At 37.8% G+C, this 24,996-nt stretch overlaps 1 protein-coding gene across 5 annotated transcripts in view; it reads right to left on the bottom strand.

The window, feature by feature from the left end:
- Window positions 1–18,309, bottom strand: part of LOC126179121 (peroxisomal membrane protein 2) — a 54,674-nt gene extending 36,365 nt beyond the window's left edge. The window contains exons 1-3 of one of the 5 annotated variants that reach the window (XM_049924586.1): window positions 18,165–18,309; window positions 17,614–17,708; window positions 5,027–5,122 (exon numbers count right to left, since the gene is read on the bottom strand). In XM_049924586.1, the coding sequence (XP_049780543.1) occupies window positions 5,027–5,122; window positions 17,614–17,702 (185 nt within the window). In that variant the 5' untranslated portion in view covers window positions 17,703–17,708; window positions 18,165–18,309. The other 4 variants (XM_049924588.1, XM_049924587.1, XM_049924585.1 and 1 more) reach the window with 4 other exon arrangements.
- Between the last annotated feature and the right edge of the window lie 6,687 nt (window positions 18,310–24,996).

The raw sequence follows: 24,996 nt of genomic DNA, 5'->3' as shown, positions 1-24,996 counted from the left end.
CGTGCAGGTGTACTGTACACTCTAATTCAAAGCAACAAAAATCAAATTGATGACTAAATTTGCATTTTTCTGTAACTACCTCACTTCACTCACTGAGATTCTTATGCAATATTATTTCTAATGACACATTATAATCTCAGTACTTCAACTTCTTAAGAAGAAATTAACAGCTGAGGCCTAACAGAAGACATCTCATCGAGCAAATGGCAGTGTCAACAGATAATATTTTGAATCTAGTGGCACAAAAAGCTTGTCGGGTACTAAGAACTGAACCTGAAGGGCATGTCCATAGCAACTGGCATTTGTTGCCAATAAGTGAACCACCTTTCAGCCACAGTGTAAGTAAAACAGTCACGATAACTGCACCGAGTGTTGCTACTGTACAATGACACCTCCTTGCACTCTTCTGATTTAACAAAAGAAGCTATCAAGGAAATGCCTTTCCAGATGAAAATACACTTTGAACCTGGCTTGACAACATTGTTAACTCTTAACCAGTAGATTTCCAAAAATGTCAAATCTTCAAACTACCTGAGCACTGACAGACTGTTTTAGATAATTTGAGATAATATATTTTGTATGATTTAATTTTTCTTTTCTGCTTGCCATTAACATTCAATAAACTAATGGAACACTGCAATAAAAACAAGTACTGCAATAATACAAATGAATTACAATTTGACATGATAACCTTAGAGCAAAATTCTGTTTTCAAGCATGTCTAACCTGTGTCATACTCAAGTAGTACTGTAGGGAAATGCGGTAGTTGGAGTAGAACCATAAAGTCTGGAACTTTCCACTTTGTGTCTACTCTGGGCAACATTTACCGTTAGACCATGAGACGATATAGCACTGCAACTGTAGTGGAAAACAATACTTCTTCCAGATACTTACACCCCCTATGATGTTGCCAGACCATGCAGATGAGCCATACTAAGAATTCTAAGTTTTCTTGTCACTTCAAGTAAACAATTTGGAATTACTCTTTGTGGCGGCTATATTTCATGTCAAAGGCTGTACATAATTCCCTGTTCAATGTAGAATCAAGTCATGGTAAGTATTATACCCGAAGTCATGTTAAACCTTTTGTGTATGTGTGGAGGGGGGAGGAGAGGGGGAGGCAGGAGGAGTAACTGAAATAAAACCAAGAGAGGAACTGGAAAGAAAGGTTCACAACACCTGTTGCCTTAATCACAAGAGGGCGCCACTCTACATATTTTCCAGTGCTGCCACCTCTCCAAACATGTTCTCAATGTGTTCTATAACAAATTTGGTTTTAATTGTTAATTATCACTATCCATTCTTGTACAAACTAGATATTGCAGGGAATATTCTACATTTAAATCTACATAGATACTCTGCAAATCACATTTAAGTGCCTGGCAGAGGGTTCATCGAACCACCTTCCCAATTGTCTATTAATCCAATCTCGTGTAGCACATGGAAAGAACGAACACTTATATCTTTCCGTACGAGGTCTGATTTCCCTTATTTTATCATGGTGATCATTTCTCCCTATGAACGTCAGTGCCAACAAAATATTTTCGCATTTGGAGGAACAAGTTGGTGATTGGAATTTCATGAGAAGATTCTGTCGCAACGAAAAATGCCTTTCTTTTAATGATAACCAGCCCAAATCCTGTATCATTTCAGTGACACTCTCTCCCATATTTTGCAATAATACAAAACACGCTGTCCTTGTTTGAACTTTTTTTATGTTCTCTGTCAGTCCTATCTGGTAAAGATTCCACACTGTGCAGCAGTATTCTAAAAGTGGATGACAAGCATAGTGCAGGCAGATCAGTTACATTTTCTATGTGTCCTACCAATAAAATGCAGTCTTTGATTAGCCTTCCCCACAACATTTTCTGTGTGTTCCCTCCAATTTAAGTTGTTCATAATTGTAATTCCTAGGTATTTAGTTGAATTTACGGCCCATTAGATTTGACTGATTTATCGTGTAACCGAAGTTTAACGAATTCCTTTTAGCACTTATGTGGATGACCTCACAATTTTCATTATTTAGGGTCAACTGCCAATTTTCGCATCATTCAGATATCTTTTCTAAATCTTTTTCAATTTGTTTTGATCTTCTGATGACTTTGTTAGTTGATAAACAACAGCGTCATCTGCAAACAACCTAAGACGGCTCCTTAGATTGTCTCCCAAATCATTTATATAGATAAGGAACAGCAAAGGGCCTATAACACTACCTTGTGGAATGACAGAAATCAATTCTGTTTTACTCGATGACTTTCCATCAACTACTATGAACTGTGACCTTTCTGACAGGAAGTCACAAATCCAGTCACATAACTGAGATGATATTCCATAAGCATGCAATTTCACTACAAGCCACTTCTGTGGTACAGTGTCAAAAGCCTTCCGGGAAAGACAGAATCGATCTGAAATCCCTTTTCAATAGCACTCAACACTTCCTGCAGTCCTGGTGCAAAAACCAGGTAGGCACACACACACTATGGCTTACCTGACGAGATCACAGATCAGACTCTCTAATTTAATGATGCACAGATGCAAAATTGGCATATAAAATGTGAAAGTCACATTCAATTTAAGTAATTTGAAAATTGTGAGCCATTAAGGCTTATAGTTTATCAACTACATTCTGCTTTCACTATGTAATAGGTCTAGTCCCTCTTATAGAGTGTTATGAACATAAAGATGGTAATGTGGTAACGCCCAGTAGCAAAAGTCAATGGACTATATGACATTTCAAAAAATAGCATCATTTGCTGAGCTATCAATAGTGTATATCTCAGGTTGCATATTGAAAAATTTGAGTAGACTTTCATGTTGTACTTATGATGTCTGCTACTTTGCTAATGACGTGTTTAATGTGGATGCCTCAAAGACAACACGATAAATATTCCATTAACAAGCAACAGTGATCTTTTTCTGGATATAATTTTTTTAGGAGAGAATTAGAAGCAGAAACTGTTCCCCATGATGAACATATTTCACCACTGCCAAACGTTAGGTAAGAAAATAGATGGAGCACGTAGTGGAACAGAGAAAAAAAAGAGAACATTGGCATCACTGCACACTATTCTGGGTCTCTCTCTCTAATTTATTGATTGAAAGTTGCAAGAGCATGGGAGTGGTCAGGTGACTAAGAAATGACACAGGGCAGATACTTAGCTCTACTGAACTACAGAATTCACAACGAATTGTCGTAGAGTTCTTAAACAGATACCGTATTGTAATGGAAAGTCCTAGTGGAAAGTAAATAGTTCCAGGATTAAAAAGTAACAACTTATCAAATAGTAATGGCGTTGAACTGTCCCAAGGAAGAGAAAAAAAGACTGAAAACTTTGCTAGCTTTTGGACAAATATTTTTGAGCAATACAGCTTCACTGTAGCACGCTGACTACTAAAACCGCAACGTAGTGAGGGGGTTGTGTGTGTGTGTGTGTGTGTGTGTGTGAACATGGGCCCGTCCCACTTTACAGGATTTGTCCAAAAGCTACCCAAATGTTCAATCTTGTCGGTGGGCTTTTCAATGATTCAATGCCTCTTCTATTTGGTGCATTGTTACATTTACTACTTATACAATTTAAACACATTTTGCCATACACAACATCTTTTCTTGAAATTGAACAACTCTGTGGGAACATACATCAGTTAATCAATAGAAGGAATGAATGAATGACAGATTAGGATTTAACAATGTCAATATCAGGGTTATGTGAGATTAAGACTCAATAAATAAAAATAAGGAAATGCATCCTCTAGTTGATAGATGTATAGCGTGTTAATAGCACTGATTTAACTGATTTTTGAGCTATTGCTCATTTTCTAGAGCACGTATACTGCCTAACACACACAATCACACTAATACCTAAATGAACCCCCCAATGTCAACAATGATTGTTTATGATTAGTTCCTCAGTTGTTGAAAGGAGTACAACTTTCTTCCCTCCCACCTGCCGCAAGAAAAAAAAAAAAAAAAAAAAAAAAAAAAGAGTGCTTGCTGAAAAGTTAGTTAAATTTCTGAATAGGTACATGTGTCTATGTGCCACATTTCAATAATTTATAAGTCTGTCATTACTTTTCCTCAATTATATTTATTGTCTCATTCTGGAATTTCCAAACGTTGCCACTTTTATTTATTTTTTACATCCAGTCAGCAAATGATACAGCTGTAGATCTCTCTATTTTCTGCTATTCATTTTAACGCCATTGTGCTCAATGTCAATCTAAGGATTTAACACTTCTCAGTTTCCCTGCACATCTGAATGAAGAAGCTTCACACACACACACACACACACACACACACACACACACACACACACACACACAACTAGCTCTTTGCATTCTATGTTTAACAGTCTCTCCCTGTGAGGTTGATTAAAGACTGATTTATCTCGAGGACACTTCACGAAAGAGGATGCCCTTACATAATTACAGCTGCCAGGTTACATACTTGTAGATTTGATAAAAAACTTTTACTTCATTGAAGTATTCTCAAAGATGTAGATTACTGCTTCTGTACTGCAGGTAACTCTCTCCTGATACAGGAAGCTGTCTTTCACAAACACACTCTTATCAGTTTTCACTACAATATCATTCAGTCTATAGAAGAACTGATTATATACTTCAGTTGGGTGCCATATTTCATGGTAAAAGCAGGCTGAACCTGTGTCAACTGGTTCTTCAAGGTACATCTAAAACATTAACACTCATTTTACAGGAACTATTTACCTACATATATTCAGTAACAAGATGGCAAATTCCTCTTATATATAGGGTTATACAAACCCTATAAAAATATGAAATACACATCATTTTAAATAAGGCTAATACACTGACATTAAATTATGAGGTACCACAACAACACCCAACCTGTGCGTAGAGCAGTACATTCTATTAGAGCATTCTCTGCTAAATAACTACAGACTGTACACAAAGTTCATTATGAATTCACATTTTTATTCTAGAATGTTTATGAATATCACAGCTATTCCAAACACAATAAGTTACATAGCAAGTAAAATAATATTCTTACCCATATAATCCATATGCAATTAAACTATCTTGGTTTAAGACTTTATTTCCGGAGAGGTACTGGAATGCCAGATTTCCTAGCACTGCAATCACACAGCTGAAAAAAGAATGATGTATGTTATTTACATGAAGCAAACAGTTTTCTTATTATATAAGTGATACATATAATACTAAATGAAAAATTATGTTATTCTTTGAGTTACGGAATGATTGAAATCTATCTGAAGTGTATTTCAACAATAGTGCAAAAAGGATAGATCTTACTCATTGTAAAGATGACATGTTGAGTTGCAAACAGGCGCAATGAAAAGACATTGAGCTTTTAGCCAAAGCCTCTGTAGAGATCGCAGTGTTAGAAATCAGAACAGAACATTTATGTTTCATGAACTTAGAAAGACATGAGAGAGAGAGAGAGAGAGAGAGAGAGAGAGAGAGAGAGAGAGAGAGAGCAGGTAGCATCATGTGATTAGGGATGTAGATTGGAAAAGAACATGATGATAAGAAGACATGATGATAAGAAGACATGGTGACAAGCAGAAGCATGCTCATGGATCAACAGGAAGCAAAGAAGGTTAGCATCAAAATTCTGCCTTCTGGAGTGACGAGTACAAAATATCAAGAGACAGTTCGGCATTTAGCAAACTGTTATAGAAGAGACTAAATTTAACTATCTACTGCCAAAATTAAAGCCAAAATACTGTGAGAATATTTGAGACAGTATTTGTTGCCTACGGAACGTCTACACAGTCTATTCAAAGAAAGCAAAAATAAGCATATTAAGAAACTAGTCAGTGGAGTTGATCTGGGAGACGAAAAGTTATTACACAGGATGCAAGCCTCAGCAGGAGTAGATATGCCGGAAAAGATGCTTAACACACTATAGCTAGAAAAACTTCCAGTTTCTATAAGGAACAATTTCAACGACTGTTTATCATTGTGAAAATCAATCAGGGACCCAAAAACGTGGCTATGATGGCTGACAGAATAATAGGAATGAATCCCGGATCGTTTGTCATGAAAAGTGATGCTTGTAATCAACAGGATGTCCTGGTAAAGATAAGTGACATAATGAGAAGAGTTTCAGGGCTAGAGCAACAAACAACTGCACTGTCAACTGGCTATAAGGGCAGGTCTCGTCACAGAAACTTTGACTGTAATAACAGCCACAACAAATCTCGACAACCCCACAGGCAAGTACCATTATTACCACTTTTGCTTTGGACAGCACTGCAAACCTGGAAAATGCACACCTCCACATAACTTGCCCAAACAGGGAAATGTGGCCCAGCAGCCAAATTAGTGACAAGTTCTGCTGCCCAAGGCTATTGCCACGAAACCCTCTATTTTTAACCAAAAAAAAGGTGGGGCGATTGGGGGGGGGGGGGGAGGGGGAGGGAACTGCAACTTTTATTTGAAAGTGGGGCTGACATATCCATAATTCCAACAAAATCAAAGGTTAATTTGAATCACCATACAAATTGTATGCTGATAATGGTACCAAAATTCCTACATTCTGGATTGAACTATGTAATATTGATTTGGGACTGCGACGTCAATTTCAATGACTTTTTATCATTGTGAAAATCAATCAAACTATATTGAGGGCTGATTTTTTAAAATAACTTCCAATAATTATTAGACATCCATAATAAGAGATTAATAGATGATGAAGGCAAGCTCTCTTCTGAGGACAAAGTTATGTCTATCTCAGAGGAAAATGCTGCGAGTACCACGAGTCAAAATACAAAATTTACAGACCTATTGTTGCAGTATCCAGATTTAGTTAAACCTAACTTGGTACTCACCGAAATTAAACATGGTGTCAAACACAACATTACCACTGAAGGACTACCTGTTTTTCCTAGGGCAAGACAGTCAGATCCAGAATGCGTGGGAGTGGCAAAACAATTTAAATTCATGTCGGACAATGGCATCATTAGGTCATCTAACTCTAGATGGGCTAGTCCTCTCCACACGGTATCGCGGCCGCGTTCTCGCTTCCCGAGCACAGGGTCCCGGGTTCGATTCCCGGTGGGGTCAGGGATTTTCACCTGCCTTGAGATGACTGGGTGTTTGTGTTGTCCTCATAATTTCATCATCATTCCTGAAAGTGGCGAGATTGGACTGAGCAAAGGTCGGGAATTTGTATGGGTGCTGATAACCGAGCAGTTGAGTGCCCCACAAACCAAACGTCGTCATCATCTTCACATGGTACGCAAGAAGGATGGCTCGATACATCTGTGTCGGGATTATACATGATTAAATGAAAGAACAGATCCCGACCATTATCCTGCCCCTCCGATAGAGGATTCCCCTTGTATTCTGCAAGCCAAAAACATATTTTCTAAAACTGAATTTTTTAAGGTTTATTATCAAATACCCATTTCTGAAGAAGATAAGCACAAGACAGCTACAATCATGCCAGCCTGGGTTGTATGAATTTAATGCAATGAATTTCAGTCTGCAAAATGCAACTTCAACATTATAGGAATTCATTAATGAAGTTATTTTTGGATTGGATTTTGTTTCCTTGTCTCAACAACATTTTAATGGCCTCATCCAGTATTGAAGAACACCAAGCACACGTCAAACTAGTCCTAGAGTGATATTCTAAATACAGACTTCGAATCAACATCTCAAAATCAATCTTGGGAGTAAATGAAACAACATCCTTCGAGTACTGGGTGGCACCAGAGGGATCCTGTCTGCTACCTGAGAAAGTGCAAGTAATTTTTGGAGTACAAGTTACCTGACAAACTCCATGAGCCCCATACATTTCTTGGCACTGTCAACTACTATCATCACTATCTTGAAGAAATGGCACAAACTCATGCTGTATTACGTGCCCATCTTAAGGGAGCAGAAAGGAATGACAACAGACAGAAGGTGAAGAAAATGTTTGAGACATGTAAACATGATACTGCAAATGTTGCATTATTGGCTTTTCCTAACTCTCCTCAACAGATGAGTTACCCCTAGCTCTATCCACAGACACATCAGATGTTGCTGTTGGTTCCATACACCAAAAACTGGAAAAGAGAAACTGGAAACCAGTTGTATTCTTTTCACAGAATCTGAGTCAATCCTGGAAGGTTTACAGTGTTTACGATCAAGAGTTATTGGGAATTTACCTTTCTGTAAATCTTCACTGACCATAAATCACTCACATTTGTTTTTAAACAAAGCAATGATAAGGCATCTCCTCAACAGATGAGACAGCTGCAGTATATTTCACAATTTTCGACTGATATTTGCCATGTAAGTGACGTCTATGTCTACGTGATTACTCTGCTATTCAAAATAAAGTGCATGGCAGAGGGTTCAACAAACCACCTTCAAGCTGTCTCTCTACCATTCCACTCTCGAGCGGCTCATGGGAAAAGTAAGCAATTAAAATTTTTCTGTGCGAGCTCTGATTTCTCTTGTTTTATCATGATGATCATTTCTCCCTAAGTAGGTGGGTGCCAACAGAATGTTTTCGCAATCGGAGGAGAAAACTGGTGATAGAAATTTCATGAGAAGATCCCATCGCAACGAAAAACACCTTTGTTTTGATGATTGCCTCTCCCATTGATGTATCATGTCTGTGGCACTACCTTCCCTATGTCACGATAATACAAAACGAGCTGCCCTTATTTGAACGTCATCCGTCAGTCTCACCTGATGCGGATCCCACACAACATAGCACTACTCCAGAATAGTGTGGACAAGTGTGGTGTAAGCAGTCCCTTTAGTAGACCTATTGCACCTTTTAAGTGTTCTGCCAAAGAATCAGTCTTTGGTTTGTTCTATTCACAACATTATCTATGCGATCGTTCCAATTTAGGTTTTTTGTAATTGTAATCCCTGAGTATTTAGTTGAATTTACAGCCTTCAGGTTTGTGTGACTTATCAAATAATAAAAATTTAGAGGATTTCTTTTAGTATCCATGTGAATAACTTCACACTTTTCTTTTTTCAGGGACAACTGCCACTTTTCGCACCCCTACAGATATCTTATCTAAATCATTTTGCAATTCGTTTTGGTCATCTGATGACTTTACAAGATGATAAATGACAGCGTCATCAGCAAACAGTCTAAGAGGGCTACTCAGATTGTCTACTATGTCGTTAATATAGATCACGACAATGATGACAATATTGTTGCAAGTGCCCTATCTATAGTTGAAGTAAAAATGATGGACTCTGATGAAATCACCAAGAGCCAAATGCAAGGTCAATAACTGCAGCAACTCCGAATAGGGAACAACTCCTTAAACTTCAAGTCATATCTACTTCCATCAGGAAAAACACTGTGGTGCGACACGTCAACTACAAATAGCAGAACTTACATTCCTCACACGTTTTTATCAAGTACCTCTCCATATTCATGGTTTAGCTCATTCTGACATAAACACTACAGTGAAACTGCTAACTAGTAGAATTATTTAGTCAAACATAAAAAGTGATATGCAACAATAGATGAAATCCTGTGTTAATTCACAACATAAAATCGCAATTCAAAAAATTTGTAGAAACTGATGAACTTTTCAGTGTTGACCACACTGACCTGACTGGATGTTTGGCTCTTTCTAATGACATTACTTTCTTCTCAATTTGTATTGATCATTTCACATCCTATATGGAAGTCATACCATTCGAACACAGCTGAATAAGTAGCAAAGGCCTTCTACCAGCAACAAATTGTAAGATTCGGCATTCTATCACAGGTTATCACTGACCAAGGAACACAGCTTCGATCACATTTGTTAATAATTTGGAAATAGCATGCGGAATGAAACTTCAACACACAACAATGTGTCATCCTCAATGCAATGGCAAGGCTGAATGACTACATAGGACCTTGAAGTCTGCAATCAACACCCATAACACTTCTACCTGTAAAGAAACTGTATACCTACCGTTCTACTGGGGGTTGCAAACTGCAGTACACGAGAAACAAACCATTCCATTGCCCAGATGTTATATGGAAAGACTGTAAGACTAGTCAACCTACATATTACATCAAAAATCAGTATTTATACCAAGAGACATACAGACATGTTACCTGTCTTCCTGAGGTACAATAGGGTTAGAAATCACTAGAGCCTACATATGATGTTCCTTTCCCTGTCACAGCAAGGCACAAATAATGTTTCATCGTTGACAGGCAATTCAAACACACAAATGTGTCTGTGAATAGATTTAAACCTATCTCTTGCAGGAAAAAAGGGAATCAGAAAAGGATCTTCCAAACTTTCCCGAGGACATCCAACCGTAACATTTTCCAAAGGAACCACCTCCAAATATCAGGATATCAAAGTCAGAAAGGACTACAGGGTTTTCTTCACCTTGATTCTTGAATCTATGTGTGGAAAATAAATGATTTATCACATCAGACACTGTAAACTTGTAATAATGTTATATCTATATCCCATTCGTAGCATTTGAACCTTGTTTTTGCTCCAGATGTGCTTTATGGGGTGTTCAAAAATTCAGTGTCCAAAGTAACAGGACTGATACAGCAGATAAAAACAAATATATTTCATAAAACAACCATATATCAGGAACACATATTGTTGGAGTACTGAGGGTGCAAGAGGTTATTGTGTGTGACTGAGAAAAAAAAATGGTGTTAAATGTTTTCAATTGCTTTATTGTTCTGATCACTATTACATTACAATAAATATTAAAAATGTGCACAGTTGACTTTAGCACAGAGCCAATATCAACATAGGAGGCAATCCAGTGTTCACTGGCAAATGCATTGTGTGTTCTGTATTTGTGTGACTGCTGCAAGAATTCTTGCAACCAATTCCACCTCCGAGAAACAGAGGTAGAATACACATACGCTTTCATGTGGCCCACGAGAAAGAAGTCTAATGGGTTGAAGTCTGGGGATCTTGCAGGCCAATGTTCTCCCCATGTACATCACTCCATATAGACACAGCACCTGTCATCCATGCACAAGTGCCACCCGCTGTTTATTGACTCAGTGTCCAAGAGCATGACATCACAACATAGAACGTATCTCACACGAACATTTGGTGTAACAACATTAGACACAAATATATTTAGTTTTGTCTCCTTTATCATCCCTTTCTGTTGGACACTGAATTTTTGAACAAGATGTATTTGTTTTGTTTTAATGTTGTGTTGACTATTTGTAAGAAACTGTCTCCACCACCAAGCATTAATTTGTAACTTCATTACCAGTGGGCAAGTAGCGTACCCATCACAGTGATGGAACAGAACATTTAAATTTTACGAAGTTGAAGAAGAAACATCTTCATGGTGAGCAGCAATATATCCTTTTCTTAATATTGTTGATATTCCAACCTGAAGTATATTTCTATAGTATAACGGAGAACGTGAAAATTCCTGTCACAGGTGTCGTAAATAAGGAAACACTGTTTCCGACAACTGGTAACATCCATTAATTTTCTGTACAGTCTCGCCCCTTTTGGAATTAGGCTTTAATTTTTCATCTAAATAAGTAAATTACCTAACAGCTCTTATGTCTTATTTCACTTCAATTTCTGCTTGTACATATGAGAAAAATCCTTGCTACTTCCCTTTAATAAATATTTCCTGTCAGAAAAGTTCTTTTCTATATTCTTTCATGGTGATTTGTAGCATTTATCATCTGAAATTTTGTCTGCCCTTAATGTGTTTCTATTTTATAGCATTCATAGAAATTCACCTTCTTCCAGGTGCTGTTATTTAATGCACTGCAGCCCCCCCTGTGTCTCTCTGCCTTCTTGTGTTTTTTTAATTAGCAACTCATGTTCATAAGTGTACTACAAACATCAGCCCTTCTATGCAGATGAAAGTAATACAGCAAGTTGACTAGGTTTATGAGCCGGAAGACACCTAAAATTATCAGCACTACTTTTCATTCATGAAAATGGAAAGAAAAACTTACAGAAGGATCATAAATATGAGGAAGACGTACATTACAATAGAAAGCACGCAAAAAGACTAGACAGAGATAATGTGTTAAACAGAGCTGACCTTCGGAAGTCAGTCTTCACAATAGCTAAATTTTCAGGTGAATAGTTGAAGATACAGTAGTGGACAGAGCTTGAGGTTTAGGTCGTTTAAGGCCCATGTACTGTTTCGCTGCCTTAGACAGGCAAAATTGTATATTCATTTCTAACAAGTGTTGTTTACGTGATCCAGAAGAGGGTTATGGAGGTGGAATGAGCTATGATGACAATGCTATGATCCAAGTTTAAGAAATACAGTTCCTTTGCTGCAATGTCTACTGAAGCATCTGCTCAAAATAATCTCTGTGGTCAGGACAGAACTGTGAAATACAGTTTGGAAAGCCTGGAATGTTGCAGCACCTCCATTTTAAGAGATTGATAGACATCAATTATGACATATTGGAGGTGATCAAAACTTGTGAGTTCCTTATCACAGAAGCAGGGCATATATAGGCTACATCCCCTCTCGTATGTTATTCTGTTGGGGAATACTTTAAATTCCATAGCGGTTGAAAAATTAATAAAGGATAAGGGCTCAAGACTCAAACTTGCCTGCAAATATCATGCCCATTCTGTTCACAGAGACTGTCAGTCCAATCAAGCTCAGAGAGGACTGACGTTGAATGGTATGTTTGCATTATTTGCAGTATTTGTTCCTAGTCTGTTGAGTGTCACCTGTTGTTTGTGTTATCATTATCAATGATCACACTGTGGGTTCATGTATGTTTCAGTATAGAACTAATAATGATTCAATCCCATAATAGGAGAAACATTTATCATAGTCATTACCAAAAATATTATATTTGAATTAAAAAACACAAGAAAGAAAAGTAAAGTTTTCTGAATTCATGGAAAAAATAAAATGATGTGGGGACTGCAAAGGACAGACAGTAAAATGTACTCCAAAGACCTACATTTTGATACAGAAACTTTACTAATGTATACAACTTCCTGAAGAAAAACAAATTAGGCTTATTTGTTAGCAACACACTGGTCCAGATTTGAGCAAGATATGGACTCTTCACCATTCTCATTGATGACAGAGTGTAAATTACCTTTTCAACACCATGCGCTTATACAAGAGCAAAGAGAGAACTCATACTGGCAGCAAACCATTTTTTAAAAAAATAATGTACTTCTTTTCTGATATAATCTCCTTTCAGGGCAAACGTACATTGTCGAATGGCTACTCAGTAAGAAGATTCCACACGTGACACGCAGTTCTGAAAGGTCTGTGAAACAACCATGTATGGCTGCCATAATCTTATCTTGTCACTGGACTCTCAATATTTTGTAGTTATATAATTTATGGTCTTATTATCCGAGCAATCTAATAATTGAAAATCTGGGATGGAATAACAACAACAATATGTATTAGAACAGACAGCTACTCATCACGTATAGGGGCATTCAGTCCCATCGGCTACCTCCAAGCACTGAGACCCAACTGTTAATAATCTTGTGAAACATTTTGTGTAGGCTGTGTCATTATAAATTCTGTCTCTGTTATGTTCAATGGAAATATTTCTGTGGTGCTCTCATTTGTTAATAAATTACATTATCTTACTTGTACAGCCGTGCCATCATTCAGTCTCAGTCTGTTGCAAGCTTGCCATAACACACATTTTTTTCTATTTTAGAAAGAGTCACTCATTGTCTTTATTGCTTGCAGCAACTTTCATATACGATTCAGTCTCTAGGTCACTGTATTACTTCAAATATTCTACCACTCTGCAGAACTTCTCGCAGCTCTCTACTGTATTCCAACTTTCTTTACTTGTTATTTATGCACTCACTCTTATGCCCTGATGTTCCACAGCCCTGTACGTGTTTCAATTATTAACACTCTTTTCTAATGATATTGTATAGCGTAAACTTTCTACTAAGAGGTACTTTCAAACATAACTAGGGTTCTGTCAAAGAGGGTGTTTTTGTGTTGTGATCTCTCACAGAAAAGAAGCTTGAAGATGAGCTACAACAATCACTATTCTCACGTGCCCAACCTCTGCTGTGTTCCCTCTACACCATTACACTAATTTATTTTCCAATACGTGCAACGGAGTCTGAGCAGTTCTTACACAAAAATAAAAGTTAAGGGTATAGTATTTTGGCACTTTTGTGGTCATTATAATTAAAACACAAATTCCAATTTGTTGGAGGATGGGAAAGGCAAAAGTGCGGTCTTTCTTCTAAAATACCCTGAAATTCGCCTCTTAATTTAAGGAATCCACCAAATCTAAATCTAAGTGGTCAAGATTTGACCACCACTTTTCTTGAACATAAGTCCAATCTCTTTACGACTTTCACTTATCACCTTAAGACAGGAGTCGGGGTGGTGGTGGTGGTGGTGGTGGTGGGGGACATATGGCCAAGTGCAAGTAGGACTCCCACTTAATTATGTATATAGATATTTCTGGGAATTGAAAATCGCAATGAGTTTTGCCCATTATTGATATTGGCAAGATAAAACTATTTAAATATATGTATCACAATCTTTACTGTAGCTCCTGAAATTAAACCGGGCGTAGGAAAATAAGAGAGCAGGGGACTTCAATGTGTATATGTAGAGTGAGATGATTTAATTAAGTCTTCTTGGTTTTCAAGCTGCATCAATTCCAACTGCTATAAGTTGCCCAACTCATCTTCTGTGCACGTGTCGTTTCGGCCCCCTTTGATGGGTGACAGTAGGTGTAATCATAGGCATATAAGCGGGAAATAGTGCCCGCCCCAGCAGTCAGTAGTTCTTCTCCTGCTCATGATGGCAGAGCTAGCAGTCGAGAGCTCAAGAATTTTATTGGAATTGATGCAGCTTGAAAAATGAGAAGATTTTATTCCGTCATGCCGCTGTGAAAGACTCCAAGGACACACTTTTTTTTTTTAATTTACTTACTAACACATGACTATTACTTACATCTTATGTTTACATGCACTAATATTTATCTATTATGCCTCTGATGGACGATGGATGCAATGTGTGTTCTAATGACAAAAAGATATTTTTTATGTGATATAATTACAACGTAATAATTTTCATATTTTTGCACTGTAAAAACTTTCTTCTTGACAAATTTCATGATTCTAGGTCAATGGGAATTACCCTCTAGGGTATGATGAGTGAGTTTGTGCGTATCAAAATAGGTGAGACAAATAGCCATATCTTTTGACTGCGCTGACTTTGAACCTTAAATTTTTTTACATCACCAAGGGACTATAGAACTCAGTGTTTCACACAAATTTCAACTTGTTATTTCATCCCATTCCTGAGAGAAAGGGAACTTAATCATCATTTGGATGGACAGACGGACGGACAACCAAGTGATACTACAATGGTCCATTTTTACCAACTGAAGTACAGAATACTGAAAACTAAACTCCAATCAAAGAATGATATTGGCAATCAAATAAATCCTACAAGATGATGATTAACATATGACAGATACAACTGAGAATATGGACTGCGGTTTGGTATATATGCTGGTTTAATATGTAACTTTATTTCTGTCTAAGTCAATTCAAAATTTTGTTACATTTTAGGCTAACAATTAGATACTATTAATGAAACACAGTACAATGTCCTGTTATTTATTCAAAGGATATGATTCTTGGGTTTAGTGACATAATATCCTACACAAATAGCATCTGGGGTGTTTTTGTTTGTAACTTGCAGTGGTAGATGTCTGCCGTATGTTTTGCTAATAGTAACTTGTTAGTTTTTTGTTGACTGTGGGTTAGATCATGTTTTTTATCGGACCTATATATATCTAGAGGAGATAGTGACAGGGAAGTTGTTTTGGAGTGTATTGTATACTAGGCCTAAAATGTTTTTTATTTATGAAATTGCGAAGGTAGCCCAAGCTCTTAGTTAGTTTTGAAGATGATAGTTTGGTTGACAATTGGCAAAGCCAATGAATGTGTCACAACAATCTCATTTTTTACACACATTGTGAATACTACAGTTATATGATCAAAACATCGACCTTCCCACTATGGTCTGATATTTTCAAGTTTTTAACATGTTTGAAGGTGGTGATAATAGGAACAGTCCTGGCTCAAAACGCCCTATCCTCTTAGATGTGACTTGTCAAATTTTATTTCACTAATGTTTTTGTGCTGTTAGTACAATCAACACCTGGCAGTTTCTTGAGGTTCGTATCTTCAATATGTTAATGACATCAGTCTACTGACATGGTATACTGTTAAATACTACATCAATTTGTGTAGTACTTATCACTGATATGAAGCAAACAGAACACCTTTCATTAATTACCACAAATCAGCATGGAATATCACTCACAACATGTAAACAACACTGTTGTGGTTATGGTGACTTGTTCTGAATGTGGTAGTTTACTTATCGCCACACAAAAGCTTATTTGGACACTTTCTTGTTACTTACCTGAAGTAATTTGAGCATTGTCAGCTCTAAAAGTTGGATCCTACTGAGATAGAACACAATGTGCTAAAACTGCAAGAACACTGACACGGTGAAAAATATTTGTATTTTCAATTATTTCAAAAGATGACCACCTGACTGACACACACACACACACACACACACACACACACACACACACACACACACACACACAAGTTTGCGCATGCACATCACTTTTTGAAATTAGTGGAAATACAAAAACATTTTCACTGTGTCACAGTTCTAGCTCAAAGTTTTTTACTTGGTGTGTGTGTGTGTGTGTGTATGTATGTGTGTGTGGGCGCGCGCGCACCCAGGCACTTCAAAACCTTCCAGATTGTCATCGTGTTTTCATTATGACTGTCAATGGCTCCAGCCTTCCACTATTCAAGGAGTGGTCTCAGTCATTCCTAAATTATTTACATTCTGCTGGAACTTCTCAAAGTGTGTTTTCTTTTTTTTAATCTGAACATGAATGTCAGTTCAAAACCAGTAGCAGCGATATTTGTGAGAGTATTATTAACAGTGGCTGATTACTGTTGTTTTCTTCTTTGCAAGAATCAACTTGTAGTATTTTGTACAGAGCCATGGTTTGTCAGTTTCCAACAAAACAGCAAGCACCAAAATAATATTATGTAACACAGCACTTTGGAATTAATATCACAGTTTAGTTGTTGTAACAAAAAGTGCATTAGATATGAACTAAAAACAGCCATTGGGCTATGTTATGGAACAAAAATTCATTTTCGTTAATTAAAAACAAAATAGGCACCTTCCAAAACAAGCTACATCATCGGTTCAGTTACACCTCAAGTCAGTAGTTATTACGAAGATTTCAGGGAGGCTGTTACAGCAGCCAACCCGAGTGCATCATCTAACACAGTTTCATATTTATCCAGTGCTCTTTAATTCACCAAAGGCCTTACAATTATGAAACTTTAAGTTTTGAGTGTCTTTGGGTGAACTGTACCGTACACAATTTTAGGTGTAATTTCGTACATTGCCTAACCATGAATATATGCACTTAATGTTGATGGGACAACAAAAGGAAATAATTGGTCAAACTAAAACCTCATTAAGAAATGGGAACTTTTTCTATGACACAAAGGATTTATAACAAAAGAACATTCTTCTTACTGTCTTCAATTTGTACAAAACCGAATTATACTCTTAGAATCAACGTCCACTGTAACGGCCTTTGAATACCTGTTGATAGATTTTGTCCTTATGGGATGCGTGTAGAGTTGTTCAAAGTATTTCTCCATCAGACTATATATTGGTTTCGACAGAGCCATTTTCCCCTGCAAAGATAAAAATGAATATAAATAATAATAAACACAGGTTGTGGATGCTATCAACTTGTGAATATAGAGCTCAGTTGTAACTGTCATTAACAGTGACTACAATACGTATTAGCATTTCGTAATCTCTGCAATCGTCTTAATACTGGCATATTAAGCGTAAAACACAGTCTGCGCTAGAAACATGACTAAGCAGGTATAAAAAAGTAATTACTGAATATGTGTTCTATACCGTGAAATATGCAAACCCGTTAACTCATAAAACGCCACGCTAAAATTTGTACAGCGGTGTTATAAGCTGCAAAAACTGTAACTTCTGCGCAAGATTCAAGATATTAACACTTATAACCTTTCACCCCAAACGTCACCCGCAGCCACTGTTTTGATAGCATTATTTACCTCCTGAAAACAATGTAATCTTTGAAAGAAGGCAATCAAGAACCGAAAGATACATGCCCGTTCCAGCAGGAATATCTGCTATGCTCGTCACTTTTGAAGAAGATACACGTACACTACGCGTACCATCACTTTGCAGGGGCTTCTCTCATCTTACACGTGCAGTAAATGTTAATAGACCAACGTGTTCGCAGTTAATGCGAAAGCGCTTGTCTCGCCAAGGGTCTTCGTAGCTTGTTTAGGAATTCAACCCCTTTCTCTTTCCTAACAGACTTAACTCGGAAATACGGAGTTTCTAAAGAAGTACTTCGTTGGTTTAACTACACTTGCTTCCTAAATAATCAATTTCCCTTCGAACCCCTGTTTCCACATGCAACAAAGGGAAATGGCCACAAGGGACAGGAAAGGACACAAGGTGCACTCAGTGTGTATGCATGGGGGCCTCATCCGACATGGTGAAGAGGCTATTCCAACAGCCATTGAGGGGACAGGGTGCAACAAACTGCAGATTGTGGCATAAGTCGGAATAAATGATGCCTGTCGTCTGGGCTCCAAGGTCATTCCAGCGACTGACGGAGAAGGTTGAGAAGACCAGCATTGTGTGGGGGGTTTCAATGAAACACACAATTTTGCAACATTGTCCCCAGAACTGATCGTGGCCCTTCAGTTCTGAGTTGAATGGAAGGACTAACCAGAGACTTCGAAGGTTCTGTGACAAGCTAGGCGGTAACTTCCTCGACTTGCGCCACAAGGTTGAGAAGTGTAGAATCCCCCCAACTAGGTCAGGTGTTCACTACACATCAGAAGGCTGCTACTCAGGTAGCTGACTATGTGTGGAGTGCACACAAGGGTCTTTTAGATTAGGTAACTCTCCATCCAATCCAGATGACGATGACTGTAGGAAACCAAGAAGTACTAGTGAAAGATAGAAAGAAATGCCTCTCACGGGCGAGAGCATTAAAACCCTAAAGGCCCGTCCACAAGCAACGATCTGTCTGCGCACATCACATCTGCGCAGACAGATCGTTGCGTGTGGACAGAAGATTTGCACCAACCTGAGGTGTGTGCGCAAACCTGAAAGTTGGAGGTTTGAGCGAAACCTCTCAAATCTGTGGATTCAAACCACATCTGCGCAGACAAGTTGGAGCGTGTGGACAGGAGATCGCCGCAAATCTGGCGCGAAACAGCTGTTTGCTCAGTCTAGTGTTTGTATTTGTGCGCACAGGGCATTAACATGGCCGATACTCGTCAGTGTTCTCGAGAGTTTGTAAGTGAATTCATTGAAATATATAGAAACCACCCATGTTTGTGGAAGATTAAAGTAAAGAATATAGTGACCGAGACAAAAAGACAGCAGCATACAATTCTCTAATTGAAAAATTGCGGGTATTATTTCATTCAACTCTTGTTTCGATATTGCAGTTGAAAATTCCAAATCGTTGTAGCTCCTTCCTGTTGCTAGGAATCTTAATGTTACCGCCAGCCGTTCATGAGTAGAAATTGCCCTTCTCTATACTAGTATTTTTTCTCATAATATGAGGGGTTATAAGCTTTAAGAGACAATTATAAGTTTCGACATCCATCCGCAAATAATTTCGCCAGTCGTTAGGTTCGCCCTGCAACTCTCGCAGTAAATTTACGTGAGAAAACTGCTTTCGCTTTAGCAGCCACTGTCTACTCCATTTTGGCCGCTTTCTCTGTTTCCCGCAGTTGGTCTGAATGTTTTTTGCAACACAAGTTGCGAACACAGACCACAACAGAACTTCCTCCATTTCTATATTTCAAAATAACTGAATTAAAATTTTGAAGTTTACAGGGAGTGTAGTCGCTTGCCACTGATATTTCTTTTCTACACCGACAGATGACCGGCGAGTAGTAGATTGGGGTTTGTGTCCTGTGAACACACCACATTTGCAGCGATCTTTTGCATGTACAGACATCTGCGCCGATGTCTACTCAGATAATAATAGATACAGAGAGCTAGTTGAATCCTGAAACTGATAGCAAGGAGATTTTGCGGGAAAATTTAGGTGCATATTGATAGAATAGGCAAATGGGAAATGGATGTGCATATTTATCACAGTAGACAAGCAACTTAAGTCCACCGAGACAGAAACTGAAGCTGCATGTCATATTGTTTGGGCAAGACTTTGTATCAAAGACAGGCATAAAACAATAATTGATCCTCCTACTGCCCACCAGACTCATCTTCTGATGTAACAGGAAACTTTAAAGAAAATCTCACTTCACTTGTACGTAAGTTCTCCAATCATACCGTAACCATCAGTGGAGAGTTTAATCGCCCAACAATTAATTGTTAGTGGTGAGCATGATAAGACATCTTGTGAAACTTTACTAAATGCCTGCTGTGAAAACTACCCAGAAATGATAGTTAGGAACTCACTCATGATGGGAATGTATTGGATCTAATGGCAAGAAATAGACCTGACCTCTTTGAGGATGACTACATCGAAAGTAGTATCAGTGACCATGATGCAGTTGTTGCAACAATGATTACCAAAGTACAAAGGACAACTAAAACAAGGAAAAATATATACATGTTCAGTAAACTAGATCAAAAATCAGTAGTGTCATATCATGACGAGGAGCTTGAAATTTTCGGCACAGGGCAGGAGTATGTAGAGGAACTATGGCTCAGATAGTGACTATGCACTCGATAGATATGTACCTAGTAGAACAGTTCATAATGAAGGGAACCTCTGTGATATATAGTTACTGTAAAGAAACATCTAAAGAGACAGATTTTACTGCACAATACGTGTACAACAAAGCATAGGGCTATAGGTTGAGAGATGTTGAATGAAACGCGTTTGGCTGTCAAGAGAGCAATGTGTGATGCCTTAAATGACTATCGTAACAGAATATTGTCAAGCGAACTTTCACAGAACCCAAAGAAATTCTGGTCCTATGAAAAGGCTGTTAGTGGCACCAAAGTTAGAGTCAAGGCCCTAGCAAATGAGGCAGGAACTAAAACTGAGTGTAGCAAAGGAAAACCAGAAATGCTTAACTCCATTTTCAAATGTTCCTTTACAAAGGAAAACCCAGGAAAACTATCCCAATTTAATCTTCATAACACTGAAAGAATGAATGAAGTAATTATTAATGTCAGTGGTGTTCAGAAACAGCTGAATTAGTTAGAATGGAACAAAGTTCGGACTATAATCTATTGCAGATCCCTTGAACACAAAATTGTCTGTACAGAGTTCTTGGAATAAGGCACAGATCACATCTATCTACAAGAAGGGTAGTAGAAGTGATCAACAAAACTGCTGTCCAACAACCTTGAAATCGATTTGCTGTAGAATCTTAGAACATATTCTGAGCTCAAAGATAATGAGGTATCTTGAACAGAATGATCTCTTCAATGCCAGCCGGCATGGATTTCGAAAGCATGGATCATGTGAAACTCAACTCGCACTTTTCTCGTGTGCTTTACTGAAAACTTTGGATCAAGACAACCAGGTAGATGCAGTATTTCTTGATTTGCGAAAAGCATTCGATTCAGTACTGCACCTACACTTATTGTCAGAACTATGATCACATGGGGTATCAAGAGAAATTTGTGACTGAATTGAGAACTTTTTGGTATGGAGGACACAGCATGTTATCTTGGATAGAGAGTAATCATCAGATGTAGAAGTAACTTCGGGTGTGCCCCAGGGAAATGTGTTTGGACCCTTGCTTTTCATAAAACTAAAACTAAACTCTACCCGAACAGACCATGAAGGCCCAACCATACCAAATGGCCTTTGTGTCATCCTCAGCCCACAAGTGTCATTGGATGCCGATGTGGAGGGGCATTTGGTCAGCATGCCACTCTCCCAGCTGTATGTCAGTTTACGAGACTGCCCTTGCTTTTTATGTTGTATATTAATGACCTTGCAGAAAATATTAATCATAAAACCAGGATTTTGGCAGTTGATGAAGTTATCTTTAATGAAGTACTATTTGAAGGAAGCTGCATAAATATTCAGACAGATCTTCGTGAGATTTTGATGTGATGCAGAGATTGACAACTTGCTCTAAATGTTCAGAAATGTAAAATTATGCCCTTCACAAAACTAAACAACGTAGTATCCTATGATTATAATATCAATGTGTCATTACTGGAATCGACCAACTCATACAGATCCCTGGATGAAATACTTTATAGGGATATGAAATGAAATGATCACATAGATTCAGTCATAGATAAAGCAGGTGGTAGACTTTAGTTTATTGGTACAATACTGGGGAAGTGCAATCATTCTACAAAAGAGACTGCTTACAAATCACAAATCACTATTGAACACATATAGAGAAGGGCAGCATGAACAGACACACATTTGTTTAATCCATTGGAGAGCGTCACAGAGATTCTGGATGATCTGAACAGGAAGACTCTTGACGATAATTCTAAACTATCCCAGGAAGTTCCAAGAACTGGCTTTAAAGTTCGCTCTTGGAACATACTACAGCCCCCTATGTATTACTCATATAGGGACTGTGAGGATAAGATAAGAATAATTACTTCACATACAGAGGCATTCAAACAATCATTCTTCCCGCACTCCATATGGAATGGGATAGGAAGAAATTCTGATATCTGGTACAATAGGTTGTACCCTCTGCCATGCACCTCACAGTGGTTTGAAGAGTATATATGTAGATGTAGATTTAGATGTAGATTTGCTGACATCAGTGTCTACATCCCTGGAATTGTTGACATCAGTATCAACTTTTCCCGGAATTGCTAATTTTGGCAACCTCTGCTGGGGCAGTGATATTATTCCCAGAATCTGCCTCTTTCCCTACCCATTGTAGCCAACGGCATCACTTGTTTTGTGAATAGGTAGAGTGACAACAATGTTAACCTCAGCCCCCCACACTTCAAGCAATTTTAATTTTTGTAGTTCAATTGGACAAGCATCATCATTTACCATTTGCACATCTATACAGCATAAAGTGCTGTCAGCGGATAGCAATCAACTGGCAAGAACAAACCTATCAGTAAGTATTTGTCATGTCTTTTTGCTATAACAATCTGGCTATTTTGCATATGCACATCACAGCATTCCAACATTATACTGCATCCATGCACGTGTGTTTTAAGACTCACCGAGATAAAGTAACAACGTTTAACTAAGGTTTTTTGTTGTTATTGTTACAGATCAGGAGACACAGAGGTCCCTGCCTGAGCCACAGCAGCAGCTGCTGCAGCAGTTACTGTCCACAGGATGTCTTCATCACAACCTTTGGAACTCAGTCTCGTTTGGTTATATAGCAACGCAACCACAACAGTTGCCACAACAACTAAGTGCTAGTGGAATACTGTTATTTACTAATATGTACAATTTGACTGCAAGTGGACTTAAGGATGCAAAGTTAGCGCTAGTGCCTCACAGTCACTTTGATGTGGTGACTGAGATAGAGAACATTCAACTTCTTGGTTCTAGAGTTCAGTATTTGTGACATGGATAGGACTATCTGTATAGTATGATTGAGTTCATAGAGAGAAACATGATGGAATACAGCCCGTCATGTTCTCCTATTGACAGTAGCGTGTTGAAGTGTGAGGCATCAATTACCGGCATGTATGGAGACACAATGCTTGAATAGAAATCTGAAAGTGCAGTCCTACACATTAAATATTCAAGTGTGGTGAATTTAAACAACGTGTACAACACTTTAATGATTGTGGAACACAGACTGAGTTATAGACATCCCTATATTAGAGCTGCATTTTGCGAATTTATTGACTATTCATGTCTACACAATGTAAATGTAAATCAGTTAGAATGCTGTATAAATGGCTATATGCATTCAACACCAAGATACAGATTTGGAAGCCCTATATATGGCCCTATATATGGAATTATTTTGTGGGGGAACTCTAGCTGTGTACATGACATATTAATACTGCAAAAAAAAGCTATTAGGATAATTACTGGTTCTGCATATAAGGCACACTGTAAACCATTGTTCTGTGAACAGAAAATCATGACTGTTATAAACTTGTACATATACTATGTTCTAATTTATACGAAGAAGAAATTACCAGAAACAAAAACCAGAGAAAATGTACACAACCACAATACAAGAAGGAATAGGTGCCTCTATATTCCTTACCACAGATTGTCAAAGTCACTCAACAGCTACGAAATCATGGGGTCCAAATTATTTAATAATCTTCCTCAATCTGTTCAAGAATTACCTGAACAATTATTCAAACAAACAATTCATGACTGGCTAGTCCTCCACCCATTTTATGACATAAGAGAATTTATCAACTGTAATATAATACTATAATGTTAACAAGAAACCTGTTGTTTCTTTCAAACTATTAATTGTATTTTAGTATGTATATGACGTTGTCTATTGCTGTAATAGCCTAATGACAATAAAATTATTATTATTATTATTATTATTATAAGCAGGAAATCTGTGACGACTGAATTTACTGAAGGAATGCATATGTATGTAATTACATATATAGATCTGAATACAATTGAGGCTGAATTAAAGGCATATACACACATGAAAAATGAAGATAGACGTTGACTGTGGATGTTGCATCACAGACATAGTCCCTTTGATTGTTCAGAGACGTCACTAAATCCAGTCAAAGACATAAACCATCATGCACACAGGCGCCGACTCCATAGGGCCTGAGGGGGCCAGAGCCCCCTCAAAAATTCGTTTGGGGGGGCGGAGCTCCCCCCCCCCAATAATTTAAGAAAATTTTTCGTTATATTATGCTTTGTAAAATCACAAAATTATGTTGGAATTTTTTATTTTCCTTGTCTGACGATAGTTACCTTTTAAAATACATTCAGTAATGAGTTAAAACAAATAATTATTATGGTAGTAAGCAGGTTAACTGAAAACGAGT

This window comes from Schistocerca cancellata, chromosome 1, assembly GCF_023864275.1.
Source record: "Schistocerca cancellata isolate TAMUIC-IGC-003103 chromosome 1, iqSchCanc2.1, whole genome shotgun sequence".
Classification (NCBI taxonomy): Eukaryota; Metazoa; Arthropoda; class Insecta; order Orthoptera; family Acrididae; genus Schistocerca; species Schistocerca cancellata.
This window is presented reverse-complemented; position numbering and strand designations above follow the sequence as displayed.